Consider the following 17,001-nt stretch of genomic DNA (forward strand, 5'->3'; position numbering starts at 1 on the left):
AGTAGATCTCACATACATGTAAACATCAGTCGACTTTCAGAAACAACTCCAATCAACGCAGAGCATTCTCCAGACATTTTTTCTCTCATATTTTTATTGAGCTGGCAAGTACCGACGAGCTCTCTTCAGCACGGTATGCTTCTCCTTCAGAGTTGGCTATAACACCATAAAAGTCATTAGCAGCGAGCTCCGGTTCGTCGGATCCACGAGGCGTGGCTTTAATTATACCCTGAATTCATTAGCTACGGCGCTGCCCTTCGGCTATCACGGCGATGCTTCCGAAGAGCAGCTGTCTGGAATAGCGGCGTTATCCGAGGCGGAGTATATGCTTTTGCAGCGCAACGGGTATACCGGGAAGCTATACAATTTTATAATGGATTTTAGTCTCACGAAGAGAGCATGCAGAACGTGTCAATGAGATTTTTTCCCGTTGTACTGTTGCTTGTTGCCTGACCTTCCTTTCCAACCCGAGAATAAATACCTCTTATTTATATCCCTGTCTTTCTTTCTTCTTGGTATCCCCAGCTTTAACCATCTGATCATTCCGTTGGGAAAGGGAGGCTGGCTGGTCTCCCTCAATGCGCTCCAATTTCTCACGGCCTCTCCGCCGCAATGCTTCGGATATCTGTCTTTTATCCAACACTATATCAGCCATCGGACCCAGATCGTTAACCGGCTTTCATGTCAGATAGACCCGGCTGAGCACCAATGGCAGCACATTGACAACCAGACTCAGGGCGGTAAGTATAGGCGAGAACGTAAATCGTTACATGTTGAATTACGTTCATGTTGACTCTGACAACGTAGTGAGCTATTTTTTTAACACGCTGAGAGCAAGCCCTTATATCTGCCCTTGACAACAACTGAAAAAAAAACCGGATGAAGCTTGTAATAAAGTATATTATCTCCTTCCCGTTTCCATAATAAGCGTGACGTCAGCCACCTAGCTTACAGCATACCCCCCTTCTAGCACCCTTTTCCTACTAAAAGTCGGGTTTTTTTATAAATCTATAACTAATTTATTAAAATAGGTAGAAAGACTAAAACTTTATAGCTAAAGAGCTAAGCTATAGTAGATTTATAAAGTACTATAAGTTTTTCTTTTTTTCTAATAATAAATAAGTTATATTACTTTTTAGTTTTCCTATAGTAAAAATAAAATACTAAATAAATAGTTTAAAAAAATAAAGATAGCACTATTTATCTTTATATAGCTTTTAGTACTTAAAAGTACTTTCTCTTTACTATTTTATCTATTAAATATAAAGATAATAGGATATTCTTAAAATACCTCTTTTTTTAATAAGGAGAAAAGTTTATTACTTAATTATTATGAGTACACTTACCGCCCCGGCGCCCGGGTGTGCTGGCGCCCGGGCGCATCCTTAATATGCGTGGTCAATTGACGAAGCTATCGCTTAGTCAATTTCCGTCTTCTTTTGCCCGCACGCATACTTTTCGGCCTCTGCGTGGCAGAGGGGTCAGTAGCATGTCCACTGCTTTAGCCTACCTGGCCAGACCCTGACATTAATAACTTGAAAGAAAAAGCTAGTTAAAAGTCTTTAACTATTTTATTAGTAGTATATACTATAAAAAAGCTTATATACTACTTAGCTTACTTTATTAGAGGTTTTTTTTTAAATATTAATTTAATACTTTTAAAGTATTAAGGCTTACTAGGTAATATAGTAGAAAGTACTAATAAAATACTTAAGTTAGCTTTAAGTTTTTATATAAGTATAATTATATATAATATATATAAAAAGTAAATTTTAATACTACCTTAAGCTATTTTACTAATAGTATTCTAAGAGCTACTAAGTTAACCTATTTTTCTTATATTTCCTATTTAGTGGTTTAATGCTAGTGTTTTAGTGAGAAAGGGTGCTAGAAGGGGGGTGGGTATGCTGTGAGCTAGGTGGCCGACGTATTGGTTTTAGCTACTTAACTTTTCGTACTAGTTAAAAGGCCACCCCGTCACGCTAAACGGCCACCCAAAAGTGGGTCAACTGTGGCTTGGTCGCCGCGCAGCGCCGATGCCGCAAAGGTGTGTGCGCGCATTCGCTGCCGGCATCGAGGTGCGCGCCAGAGGGCATGTTGAAGCCGCAATTGAAGCCGCAAAGTGAAGCTGGCCGTGATGCAAATTCAAGTACGTAGGGCCATGTTCTTGGGGTCGTAGAAAACACACTTCCGTCAATTCAAATGCAGCGTTAACGCCGGTAGCTATAGTAGACCCTCTGCACACAATTCCTGCTGTACAGACTCCTCCTCATCCACCTGCCGGTCCATCTCGTTAAAATCGGCTAAAGGGTCGTCTTCATCCTCTATATCCTCACCTCCTTGACGAATTGAGGGTATCGGCATTGGCTGCGTGGCACAGCGAATCGTGCCCTGCGTCTCGCCCGGGCCAGTAAGCTCATCGTCAGAGTCAGGCGTGCGGCGTACGGCACGCTGATACGCTCGTGGCATCGCTGTGCCAGGCTCGTACGAATCGCCATTGGCTTGAAGGTATTCCAACCCCGTTTGGTCACATCAGCAGCGCTGCCGGCGGTGTTGACGGTAGCAGCAGCAGCTTTCCTCCAGCCTTGCCCCAGCCTTGCGCTTCTTACCCGTAGCCTTCGTCTTCGTACTTTGGAGAGCCGCCGGCGCTGTGGACGGCGGCGGCCTTGTGGCCTCGCTGCGTTCGTCGGATTCCGCGATATCGTGTGCTGACGGCTCTCTCGCGTGGCCGTTACGACCTCCTGCTGCCTCGAGGTTCAATGAGCCCTTGGGCCGGCCTTTCCCGTGCATAGGAGTGGATCGTGAGGAGCATCGTTAGGGCTTGTGCTCTGCCATGCCAGAGCTCGTCAACGTCATTCATTTCGAAGGGAACGGCGGCGGCGGCATTGGGCCGCTTGAAAATATCGTGACGGCAAGGAAGGCCAACCAAGACTTGACTTGAAGCCGCAGTGATGAAGAAGATCACAGCGGCCGGGCGGCGGCTTTTCTTGGTCGCTTGAAGCGGCATTCCTTGCCACAGCGCGGTATTCGCCCCCTATCTTCTGGAGCCCAAACTTTGCGGTATCGGACCTTGCGCGCGACCAAGCCACAATTGACCCACTTTTGGGTGGCCGTTTAGCGTGACGGGGTGGCCTTTTAACTAGTACCTAACTTTTTGTTTCTTCAGCTCCTTGTTGCCCTTTATTGACAAATATTCTTTATGCGACTGAATCGCCAGGACACCCTAGATTTTCGCCGCTAGTAAGATAGCGCATGGTGTAAGTCACAAGCTGTGGTGGCTTTAAAGCAAAGTGGAAGTTAACTTAATTAATATAGGGGCTTAAAGAGGTGAATTTAGTAATTTATGTCATAGCCTATCTATCAGGACGAGTGGGGGGCTTTATATAGGTATAGATACCACAAATAAGTGGCCAAAAGAGGGCATTGAGCTGATCCTATACACGAGCCACTACCTCCACACGTCTCTCTGCTAGGAGTGTCATCTTGGCCTGGCAGACACAGTTGCCGCCTCTTGCGCCCTCTGGGCTCGGCTCTCCCCAACAATATCTAATAAACCTAATATGTAATAACTTATACACCCTCTTCCCCGAGCCTATATACTGCTAGCTATATTACTAGCACGTCGCTGTCGACTTCTACGAACTAATATGTGGTACCTCACCTGGAACGGTGACAATGAAGAGCTAAGTCGACATCGATTACCGGTTGTATCCATTCCTGCGATACTGGTGCAGGCCTGGTTGGATGATGATATCAATTCTCCCCCGGTCTATGCTGAACCCCAACCGGGAATCAGATCCCCTCGCCGCGCTGCCATTGTCGTCATTTCTCCCTCGACTAAAGGCCGTCCTCTTCTTCCTACTCCCGTCCTTTATTCAGCGTCGACTTCGGCCGGCTGCCTTCAAGCCGCGCCACCTCTACGCTACATCATGGCTAGACGGCCTGCGTGGCGTTGCCTCCTTTATCGTGTTTCTGTGGCACGTTACTGAAGGGCATTTTGGATGGTACACTCTATCGTACGGGCACGAAGGCGATCGGGTTGCTTCGTCACCTATTCAGCTGCCCTTTATACGCTTCTTCTATTGCGGTCGCCCTATGGTCCATGTCTTTTTCGTTATTTCTGGTTTTGCTCTCTCCTATAAGCCGCTAAAGCAGGTCAGAAGGCGCGATTATGATGCGCTGCTTCGCACCCTCTCGAGTAGCATCTTCCGCCGCGGCCTACGTCTCTTCCTTCCGGTAGTCGCAGACACATTTATAATAATGGTCCTCATCCGCCTTGGCTGGTTATATGAATCGCTCCCGACATTAAGCGAGCAACTATGGGATTGGTATAACGTTCTATGGAAGGTTACGTTTAGCTGGAACTGGGACCGATTCGACCTCCCGCCCTATAACCCGAACCTGTGGACTATTCCTGTCGAGTTCTGCAACTCCCTACTGCTCTTCATCACTATAGCCGGTCTAAGCCGGATGAAGACATACTTACGCCTCGCCTCCTCGATCGCGATTTCGATCTATTGCCTCAAATGCGGCCACTGGGCCGCCTTCGAGTTTCTTATGGGCATGGTCATGGCCGAGATTAGTCTGATCCAGGACGCACGCAACAACTTGGCTATGACCATTGTCACCACGAACCAAGAATACCCCGATATGGAACGGTCTCTCAAGTCGATCCCGCTATTGAGCTCCGTAACGAGCCGCGTCCTTAAGTATTGCCTCATTGGGAACCTCGTTTTTGGTATCTTCATCGCCGGGTGGCCGAACGCTGAGGCCGACAAGACACCGGGAATATCAGCACTCTGGTTCAACACTATAGAGCCGTACTGGGGAACTGGCGACGGTCTATACATTTCATTTTACTGGTACTCCCTTGCCGCTGTCCAGATTGTGGCTGCGCTGCAGCAGATCAAGCTGCTACAAAACCTCTTCGTTACACCGCTGGCGCAATATCTTGGCGACATCAGTTTCGCCTTTTATCTAGTCCATGGGCCGATAAAGGAGATGGTCGTCCCTCGCGGCCTGCCGTTCCTCTGGTCTACGGTCGGCGGACCTGACGAGGCCGGTATGTGGGGACGTATGATCGTCTGGTGCGCCGCACTTATAGTAATAGGCATCCCGGCGGTGTGGGCTGCCGACCTCTTCTGGCGCGTAGTGGACGTGAAGAGTGTGGAACTCGCTCGCTCGATCGAGACCTGTTGCACGCGAGACGATTAGCCGATGTCAAATAGGACACACTTCATCCCCCTCATCCCATAGGAGGAACTTACTGGCCACTCTTAGTGTTGGAAGAGATCAGTTGCCTTGAGAAGGTTCCATGGTCATGTCGATCCCTTGTCAGCTCTATCTACATAAGACCTGGCCTTCCACTCCTTTCTATAGCTGGAGAGACATCATCAACAACAAGATTATTCACTCATAGTCCGTGTGTACAGACAGCACTTAGCTTCGCCGGGATATTCGAGGGGCCCCTTCTATAGACCTTCTCTCAAGCAGCGGCTTGAGAGCACAGTGGAAGAAATAGGGGCATAGAAAGGTGAATTTAGTAATACATGTCTTGGTCTATCTATTAGGACAAGGGAGGGGCTTATATAGGTATAGTAACTATATATAGCTAGCTAAAAGAGGGCATTAAGATATTCCTATACCTAAGTTAGGCCTATATAATATCCTTAGGCTAGGGGAGTTATATTAGTTAGGCAGGCTTCCTTATATCTAACTATTAGGTCTATTAGGCATAACTATAGCCTCTTATGCTTACTCTCCTTAATATACCCCCTTACTACCCTAGCTTCTAGATAGTAGGGCAGTAGGTAGAGGAGCGTTTAGTCTAATAAATATAAGGCTATTCCGATATTAAATTCGGCTGCTTTATTATCTTATTTAAGGAGGTTATCTAAAAATAAGGGAGGCTCCTAATTATATCCTAAAAAAAAGGGGGAAGGTAAATATAGTAAAATGGGAGTTAGTTTAGTAGCTAGTGCTCCGTACTATATAGGTATATTATACTAGCCGCCCCCTCTTACTTAAGGAGGGTTTAAATATTAGTTAATTAGGGTTATATAACTTACTCTTACCGCTTAACTTAGTAGTTAAAAGCTATTATTATTAACCCCTCTTATAAGGGATATAGCTATTATAAGGCTAGGTAAAAAGAATAGTATATATAAAAAAAGGCAAAAGCTAGGACCTAGGGTAGAGGATATAAGGAGAAGCCCCTTATTTCCTCTCCCCTTAGGTCCCTAAGTTTATTACCCGCGCCCCCCTTAGGGCGTAGTTATATAACCTACTCTTCCGCCCTAAGGGGAGTTAAACTTACGATTAATAGGGTTATATAACCTACTCTTACTATTTAACTAATAGTTATAAGTTATATTTATAACCTTCCTTATAAGGAGGGGTATAGCGGGGTATCCCTTTAGGTTGCTTAGGTACTTTAATACCTTTACTAGCGATATTATCCTTTAAGATAAAAGTAATCTTAAAGGTAGGCTTTTTAATAATATATTCCTTATATTAATTAGTCTTAATTTAGTAAAGCTATCGCGATTATTATAAGTTTAAGCGCTATAGTATTATACTATTTAAGGGGTAGTTTAGTAATAGCTTTACTTCTTAGTAGTAAATAGGGATAACCTTTAACTCTTAGATCTTTATAGTTTCTTAATTAAATTAAGATCTAACTATGCTATTAGAATCCCTTAATCTTAGTATATATAGTAGTACTCTTATTATCGGGATCTAGTAATTATTAAGTTTATTATAGTAAGGAGATATTACGCTTTAATATAGTAGTTAGGTATATTATCTCTTAATATATCTTCCGGCTATATTTCTAGCCTTAGTTACTTAATAAAGCTTTAATACTTTTAGTATATAAGCGCCTTTATTATACGATTAGCTAAGTTATCTATTAATACGATCTAGCTAACTTATATCTAATCTTATTATACCTCTTAACTATTATAGGCTACGCCTATAAAGGGCTAAGGTTATACTATAGCGACTATACTAAAGTCGGGCCGAAGTAGACCTATATATAAGTAAAGCTTAACCCGAACTTAGGCTAAATAGCACTTAAATATAAGTCGAGCTAGGGTCTAAGGAAGATAGATAACTAATATAACTAAGATAGAGTTTTCTTCCTTTCTCCTTAGCTTTAAATAAATAATTATTCGGCCCTATACTACTATACTAAGTATACGCTAGCTCTTAATATATCTAAAGCTCCTTTTAAATAAAGCTATAAAGCCTAGAAAAAGATTAAACTAAAAGGATATAATATAGATATCCTAACGACCTAGAGGGGGGAGAATAAGCTTAAGGATAGTAGGGAGTAGCGATAGGAGGGCCTAATACCTAGCTAATAATAAAGTAAGCAGTACTCTTACTATAGATAAGAGAGGTAAAGATAAGGTATTAGGTAATATAGAGCTAACTATAAATATAGGAACTAATCGGCTAGATTAAAAGGATATACTAAAGAATAGATAAACTAATAAGGATAGGTATATAAGAGGGGGCTAAGGGTGAGATAAGTAGTTTAATACCGCCTTTAAGGCTAATAAGGGGGGTAGTAACGCCGATAACTGAAAAGGGGATAGTAGGAAAGAATACCTATAAGAAGCCTCTCCTAAGCCTAGGAAAATTTAATAGATAACGACGGTATTATACCTTATAAGTCTAATATATATAGGAAAAGTATAAGATTAATAAAGAATTCTTATTAAGCTTAAGGGAAATCCTTTACTTTATTTATAACTACCTAAACGCTAAGCTATAATAAACGGTCGCTATATACTATAGAATAAGAGTAAAGAGGGGCTATAATTAAAAGGAATTCTTAAAGTACCTTAACTTAATTTACCTTAACGTAAATATCTAATTATACGCGGCGGCGGTAATTTAGATAATAAAATAAAAGGAGAGTTAGATATTTATAGCGTTCCTCTTAAAGTTTAAGTAAAGACTCTTTAAGGCTAGAGGCGGGTCTTAGCTATATAATATTTAGATCGTCTTCCTAAAAGGGGCTCTAAGAACCTAGCTCTACGAGGCGTTAGCTATAGTCGACCTCCTTATATTAAGCTTCGCTACTTATATTAATTAAGTAGCGTAAATAGTAGCTAAGCTAAAGAGAGTTTAATAAATAAGATAAGCCCCTTTAAACTAAAGGAAACTAGCGGATATATACCTTTAAGAAAGGAAAAATAATAATAGGGATACCTTAATAATTAGTATTAACGCCTTAGATAAATAAAGGGAGGGGTAAAGTTAGCTAGAGAATTAGACGTACTTTAACTATAGAGTTAAAGGATATATCGCGCTCTATTATAAAAAGAGGAGGTAAGAACCTTAAAGGGCGGGCGTAATAAAAGAAAAGAAGGGCGCTAAGGATAATAATAACTTAAAAAAAGGAACTTTAGTATAAAGTTAGGCGCTAAGGGTAAAAGAGAAATAATAAGAAGCTTAAAAGTTAATAAAGGACTACCTTATACTAGGCCTAGTAATACTAAGGGTAAGTATTAATAAGAAGAAAGGACTTAATATACTTATAAATATTAGCTATAAATACTATATTATAGTAAGCGAGAGGGTAGTAATAAAGTTATAAATACTTCTTCCTAATAAAAAGAAAAGATAACTAAGGCTATTTTTAAAAGATACTCTAGCCTTATAAATAAAAGGAATTATAGTATTTAAGATATATATTAATAGCTATATAAAGTAGACCTTTATATATATAGTCCTTAGGCTAAGCTATAATATATTTCTAGGGAGGCTATAAATAAAGAAGAACTAAGTAATATATAATATAATAAGGGATTAAATTTAGTATAATAAGGCTAAGACCTAAATAAGCCTATAAGGATCGAAAGTAGTAAGGAAGGTAGAATAGATCTAAGGGGCAAAGATTATTAGCGCGGTAGTATTCGCGGTAGAATATTAAAGGGAGAGAGTAGTAAGGAATAATAAGGGAAGGCGAAGGATAGTCGATATTTAAGCGATTATAATAAAGAATATAAAGAGAGCGCTTTAGCTAAAGATAGTAGTAAACTTAGTAGACTATATCTTAAAGTAAGCGCTAGATATATACCTAGACCTCTTTATACTTAAAAAAGCTTTAAAGATACCCTTATATAAGCTAAAGGTAGACTATAAGATTAACTTAATACTAAATAAAGATAAGGTAAAGCCTTTACTACTATAGGGACCCTTTTATAATATATTAAAAGAGGAACTCTTAGTACTAAGAAAGACCTTAAGTAAGCTAATAAAGGTAAACCTAATCTACTTAAGTAGCTCCTTAGCTACGGCCTTAATACTCTTTACTTAAAGGTTAAACGGTTACTTACGATTTTACTATAACTATTAAGCCTTAAATATAATTACGAAAAAGGATAGGTACGCGCTACCCTTAATTATAAAGATACTATAGATACTTATAAAGGTAAAGTAGTTTATAAAGCTTAACGTTATAGTAGCGTTTTATAAGATCTAAATAATAAAGGGCTATAAGTTTAAGATAGCCTTTTAAATAAAGTTTAGATTATTTAAGTAGTAGGTATACCTATTTAGCTTAATAAGAACGCTAGCTACCTTTTAATAATATATTAATAAGGTACTAAGGGAATACTTATATAAGTTTATTATAGCGTATATAGATAACGTTTTAATTTACTTATTAAGGTCTCTTTAAGACTACTAAGAGAAAGTAGTAAGGGTACTTTAAGAGCTATAAAAGGTAGGCTTAATACTAAACCTAAGAAAGTATAACTTTATAACGAAGGAGGTTAAGTACTTAGGCTTTATTAAATAGGTAAAGGGTAAGGTTTAATATAACTTAAAGAAGATCTAGGTAATATAGATATAGTAAGTACCTTAGAATATAAATAGAGTTTAAAGCTTCCTTAGCTTCGTAAACTACTACTAGGCCTTTATACTACTTTATATAAAGGTATTAATATACTTAGACGGCCTTTATAAAAAGGGCGCGATCTTTAAGTAAATAGATAAGTACTAAGTAGTATTTAAGTTTATTTAAAATGCCTTTTATAACGCCTTAATACTATAACTTTATAACTTTAAAAGAGAAATATACTTAAAGGTAAACTATTTTAAATATATAATAAGGGGGGCGCTAATATAAGTAGGGCTAGATAGTATATAATACTTAATAGGATTCTTTTTAAAGAGACTAAACTTAGTAAAGTATAACTACTTAATTTATAATAAAGAGATACTTATAATTATATAGTACTTAGACTTTTAAAAAGTAAAACTCTAAAATATACCTACCTTTATAGTATTAACTAACTATAATAACCTAAGGTACTTTATAATAAAGAAGAAGTTAAATAAGAGATAAAGCTAATAAGTAATAGAGCTTATATCTTATAACTTTATACTAAAGTTCTAGCTAAGGCGGCTAGCGGCGGTACTTAACGCGCTATCTTACTATAAATAAGATTAGCCGGCGGGCGAAATAAATAAAAGGGAGATAAGGTAGGTTATCTAAATAATTTTAAAGACTATATACCTATAAGGCCGCTTAGTCCTTACTAAGGGCTAATATACTAACTTACTAAAACGCTTAACTTAAGATAAGGCAATAGTAGTAGCGCTATAAGTAAGTAAAGGAAGGGTAAGTATAGTAGTATATATTAGCGGAGTAAGGGGGCCTACTAAATAACTTAAGGAGGAGGCGAATAAGAGTACTAATTAACTAAAACTTAACTTAAACTTAAGCCGAAATATACCCTAAGAATAAGCTAACCTTATATTAGTATTTAATAACTAAGAGCTATAAGAGAAGTAAATAAAGGCGCTAAGAAAAGATATAAAGTACTAAGCGGTATTTTAAGTAGTATATAAAAGGGAGAGATCGCTAATACTAAAATAGTAATAAAAGGTATAGCTAAGTAAATATATAATTAATATTAAGAGATAGTAATACTTTTAAGATAAGCTATAAGTACTAAGGAAGCTAAAATACTATAAAAGAGAGAGGGCTAAGGAATAAGATATACTTTAGGTATAAATAGCCTAGTAGATATATAACTTAATAGTAGTAAAATACCTAAGGAGAGAAGGGACCTTAGTATACTAGCCTAAGAATTCTTTTAGCTTAGCTAGTTAGCGATAGTAAGGTAGCTTATCGCTAACTATAGACTATATAAAAAGGGGTATATATAAAGGTAGCTTTAAAAGGAACTCTTAAAGCTATTACTACTACTATCTTAACTATTTATATACCTATTAATAGACTTTATAGTTAAACTACTACTAACTAAGATAAAAAGTATAAAGTACTTTTAAGTAATTATAGACTAGCTAATAAAGGTAATAACGCTTAAAGTAATACTAATAATAAAGGTAGTAGTATATATAATAAGGTTCCTTTAAGCTTACTTTTACTTCTATAAAATACTAAGGTTAATTATATTAAATAAAAGGACGAACTAAGTAAGAAGCTTTTAAAAGGAGTTTTATAAATAAATAAAAGTATAAAGGAAGTTAAGTTTAGTATACTACTTATAGATAGATAGGTCGACTAAGCGTATAAACTAAGAAGTATAAGTATACCTTTAAGTATATATTTACTATAGCTAAGATAACTAAGGAGTATAGCTACTATATATATAAGCCGTATTAAATAACTATATAGCGTTAATAATAAGTATAAGCCCGTTCTTTATAATATATAGATATAATATTAAGCTAGTTTAAATAGTAATAATAAAAAGGCCGCTAGCGCTAAAAGTAAAAGGGGTAAGGAAGATTACTTTAAAGATAAAAGAAATAACTAACTTCTTATAAACTATTATTATTATTAAAAGGTATAAGTAATAAGCGTAGAATCGGGTAATCGATAACGTAAGCGGAAAGATCGGTCGAAGGAGTATAGGGTAGGATTTCGTCCGGAATTTATAACGAGTATATAAGGGGCTAAATAATATATTAAAAGAATAGCGTTATAAAGGATACTTATTCTATCTACTACTCTTAGGGAAATCCTTTATCTTTTATAGACTATTGCTCGCCTACTAGTAGACTAATTAGTTAGCTTTCTAGTATATTCTATAGTACTTAAAAAGCTTTATTTATAGTATATCTTCCTAACTTAATAAGTAGTCTATTCTTATATCGCGGATATCTTTAAAACCGCTAGGCTAAAATAAGTAATAAGGTATCCGTTCTACTTATAATTAACTTATATATTTTAGTTATATTTTATTTTATTAGGATAGGCTTATCTTAACCCGCCTTTCTTAAAGGAAGGTATAGATATTTAGTAGAGGTCTTTATCTTTAAAGGTTATTCCCTTAGACTATATTATAGAGCTTCTTTTTACTAGCTTATTCTATAGAGCCTCCTTATACTTATTAGTTCTTTATAATAGTAAAATAGGAATATAAGGGTATATTCTTATAATTATTATAGCGTAAGTAAGATAAAAAGAAATAGTAAATTAAAAGAGAGCCCTTATAAAAAAGTTTAAAGTAAGTAATAAGGTATAAGTAGATATAGCTAAATATATAACTAACTAGCTATATAAAAAGCTTAACTAGCTATACTAAAAGTATATTATAATAAAGGTAGTAAGCTTATATATAGTCGAGCTTAATATACTAAGGAGGGTATATAAAAGGCTTTATATAGAATTTCTTTACTAAGAGGTAAAGAACCTACTACCTAGATAAGTAGTTAATAATTATTAACCGCTATTAATAATTAAGGAGGATAATAAGCCTAAGTATATCGTTAAAAAGATTTAGTAAGTATAGTAAAAGTAAAAAGAGAAAGGTAGATAGTAATAAGTACTTATAAAATAATAAGGGTATATAAACCTATTATAGTACTTACTAAATAACTTTTAAGATATAGAAGCTTTAAAGAGATTTAAGAGATAGTAAGGAAATATAAAGGAGAATAATAAAAAAAGGGTAAGAGAAAAAGAATAAAAAGAAGGTAAAAGATAAAAAAAGGGAAATAAAGGATAAAAAAAAAAGAAAGAGAAAGAGATAAGAGTTAAGGAACGCTTACTAAGAAATAAGAAAAAGATAAAGAAGAACTATAGTATTAAAGGGAAATAATAAAGGATAAATAAAAGATAAATATAAAATAAATAATAATAAAAGATATATAAAGATAAGGATAAAAGTAAGATATAATAAGATAAGATATAAATATAGTAAAACGTATTAAGGATACTAACTTAATTTTAACTAACTATAAGCGCCCTTTAACTACCGCTTAATTATTTTAAGATATTAAGGTATATTTAAGCTTAGTATATAAATATAATAGTATAAGTAAGCTTAGTATACTAAAATAATAGTTAGAGATAAATAGTAAGATAAAGTTAAAAGGGAAATAAAGTATATATATAAAGGTCGCTTTAATAGTTATTAAACGTTCTTAAAAATATATAGTCTTAAAAGGTATTAGTAGTAGCGATTATATCTTTAATATACTATTATTATAAGTAGTAAATAAGAAGGTAGTATAGTTTAGTATAAGTATAAGTAAAGTAGTTATAAGTATATAGTAACGCTTAGTTTTAATAAGTACTATACTATATCTTAATATTTAGCGACGTTATTTAGCCTATATAAGTAAGATAAAGTAGCTACTATATAGTAATACTATAAGTCGCGCTATACTTATTAAGAGATATAAGTAAACGTATTAACTAGCGTAAAGGTAGTAAAGTATAGTCGCTTAGTATATTAAGAGGTAAGGTACCGCTATATAGAATAAAATAGCTAGCGAGTATATAAAGGCCTATAGTAGTTATAATATAGCGTAGCGCGGCGATAAAAGCTAAGTAAAGTAAGGGCGCGCGTATAAAAAAAGTAAAGCTTAAAAGAAAAAAAAAGAAAGAGAGAAAGATAAAAGAAAAAGGGTATTTATATATAGTAAGGTATATATATAGTTAGTAAGGTATAAGGGTATATATATAAAAGAAAAAGGAATAAAGTAAAATAAGTATATAAAAGGGTAGTATATAAAGGGATAGGGCGAGGATAAAGTAAAAAAAAGTAACCTTATACGCTTAGGAAAAAAGGGAAGGTAATAATAAAAAGGTAATAAGAAAGAAATAAGAGTACTATTAATAAGAAAAGGAAAGCAAGGGTAGTATTATAGGCTATACTTATAGAGGGCTAAGGTTATATTATAGCGAGCGTATTAAAGTTAAGCTAAAATAGACTTATATATAAGTAAAGCTTAACCTAAACTTAGGCTAAATAGTACTTAAATATAGGTTAAGCTAAGGACTAAGGAAGATAAATAACTAATATAACTAAGATAGAGTTTTCTTCTTTTCTCCTTAGCTTTAAATAAATAATTATTCGGCCTTATATTATTATACTAAGTATATACTAGCCCTTTATATTAATAAAGCTAGTATTTATAAACGTTAATATACTTAAGGTTTATTTTAAGCTTTATACTTAATTTAGTTAAAAGCTTAATAGTTTAAAGGTTATTATACTAACGCTTTATAGCCCTTTTAATACTTATACTAAGCTCTTTAATTAGCCGGCTAAATACTACTTATTCCTTAGCTATTTATAAGAGTATTAATAATTTAGCTTTTATAAAGGATATTATTATAATAACTTACTTAATAGCTTTTTAGTTAATTAGCTTACTAAGAAATAAGAATATATATCTTTATAAAGACTTTTTAGTCTTTAAGTTATTAGTATATAAAGAGTTAAATATATATACTAGCTACTTTATTTTATTTATTACTATAAAGTAAATATAATAGTCTTTTATATAATAAAGGTAAGCTAAGTACTTATATACTTTATACTTATTATAGCCTAAGGTTATAATTATATTAAGCTAGCTTTCTAGCTATAAATATAATATCTAGCTTAGTATAAATTACTAGATAAATAAGCGACTTAATTAAAAAGATATATTTATATATCTCTTTCTTTAAAGCTTACTTTTTATAAGGGACGAGGTCTTTTATTATTAATAGGATCTTAAGCTTATTAAGGATATTATTATTAAGGATATAATATTTCTTTATTATCTTAAAAATATAATAAGCTTATAATAGCTATAACTTCTTAAAAGCCTTATCCTTAATAATCTTAATACTAAGGAACTAATATAGCTCTCTTATATATATAACGGTATATTTCTTTATAATAACCTTATATAGCTCTTCTTAATCTTATTTCTGCCCTTTAAGATATATTATAATAATATTATCTATAAAGATAAAGATAATAATACCCTTATAGACTAATATATAAGCGTTTTTTACTAGCTACTAAGCTTTTAGTTTAGTAAAGAAATTAAATATCCTTTTAAACTATAGCTTTAAGGAGATATAAAGCTTATATAGTACTTTTAATAGCTTTAAGTATAGCTTAAGTATTAAGAATCTTAGTAAAAGCTAGTAATAAGCTTCTTAGTATAGGATTATATATAGAAATACTATAAACTATAGTAATAGTAGTAAAAAACTTCTTATAAAATTAATATTACTAAAATACTAACTAATACTAAGAATTAATTTAATAGTATTAATTACCCTTAGTAACGATACTACGCTAAGGCTAAGGGGTATATAGATATAGTAGCGGCCCTCGATATGCTAAGCTTAATTAAAGCGCGTAGTATAAGAAGACGCTACTTAAATTTATATACCTTAATAAAGTAAGTTAATAAACCTAAAGTAATAATATAATACTTACTTAAGCGCTAAGTAACCTTATAGAAAAAGTAGTATATAATAAACTTATAGGCTTTATCCTAAGTATATAGTTTAGTAAGGTATAGGTAGTAGTTAAATAGCTCTTTAAAGTAAAAAGTCGCGCTAGTAACGCGTTATTAATAGTACTTTATATAGATAAGAGCTTTAAGATAATAATTAAGGAAGTAATTAAAAAGGTAGTTAAGAAAGAACTTTACTTAAGTATTACTTTAGGCCTAAGGGGCTTAAAGTAAACCTAGGCCGTAATTATACCTAAGACTAAAAGACTAACTTAATATAAAGCTATAGTAAAGTAGGTCCTACTATACTATAAATATAAGATTATTATAGTCCTTATTAAGGCACCGCTTAAAATCCTAAGCCGCGAACTAAAAGATATAGTAAAGGTAGTAAATATAGCCTTAAAAGCTACTTATATTATAATAGTAAGACGCCTTTAAAGCGGAGATATTATAGTTATATTTAATACCTTAGTAAGAGCTTATTAAAGGGACTAAGGCTAAGTTAATACTATATTTAAGCTAAAAAGTATAATTACTTACTATATATATATAATAGCTACTAAGAACGTCCCTTTAAAGGTAGTAATAGTAAAAAGAAAGTAATTACTTAATAAGATTATAAAGGTAAATAAAGTTAAAGTCCTTTAAGCTTAAGTACTATACCTTTAATCTAAGATATTAATAGTAATAACTATACTTATTAAAGTTAATAGCTTAAAAGAAGCTAATAAGCTTTATAACCTAAGCTTAGTAAAAGAATTCTCGTAAAACTAATATATACCTATAATAAGTATATATTACGACTAAAATACTAACTAATACTAGAAATTAATTTAATAGTATTAATTACCCTTAGTAACGATACTATACTAAGGCTAAGGGGTAGGTAGATATAGTAGCGGCCCTTAATATACTAGGCTTAATTAAAGCGTATAGCGCGAAGAAACGCTACCTAAATTTATATACCTTAATAGGGTAAGTTAATAAACCTAAAGTAGCGATATAATACTAGCCTAGGCACCGAGCGACCTTATAGAAAAAGTAGTATATAATAAACGTACGGGCTTTATCCTAAGCGTATAGTTTAGTAGGGTATAGGTAGTAGTTAAATAGCTCTTTAAGGTAAAGAGCCGCGCTAGTAGCGCGTTATTAGCGGTGCTCCGCGTAGATAAGAGCTTTAAGATAATAATCTAGGATACTATTAAGGAGGTAGTTAAGGAAGAACTCCCCTTAGGTATCGCTTTAGGCCTAGGGGGCCTT

General features: G+C 34.2%; 1 protein-coding gene across 1 annotated transcript; it reads left to right on the plus strand.

Annotated features, from left to right (window-relative positions):
* Positions 1–4,260: 4,260 nt before the first annotated feature.
* On the plus strand, positions 4,261–5,214 carry HRG_04431 (acyltransferase family domain-containing protein; the record flags this gene model as incomplete). The annotated part of the gene is made up of 2 exons (XM_044862902.1): positions 4,261–4,596; positions 4,669–5,214. 2 exons carry the CDS (start codon positions 4,261–4,263, stop codon positions 5,212–5,214), a joined length of 882 nt encoding a protein of 293 aa, XP_044721516.1.
* Positions 5,215–17,001: the final 11,787 nt, after the last annotated feature.

The sequence above is a fragment of the Hirsutella rhossiliensis genome, assembly GCF_020360975.1.
Source record: "Hirsutella rhossiliensis strain HR02 chromosome Unknown scaffold00004, whole genome shotgun sequence".
NCBI classification, from domain to species: domain Eukaryota; kingdom Fungi; phylum Ascomycota; class Sordariomycetes; order Hypocreales; family Ophiocordycipitaceae; genus Hirsutella; species Hirsutella rhossiliensis.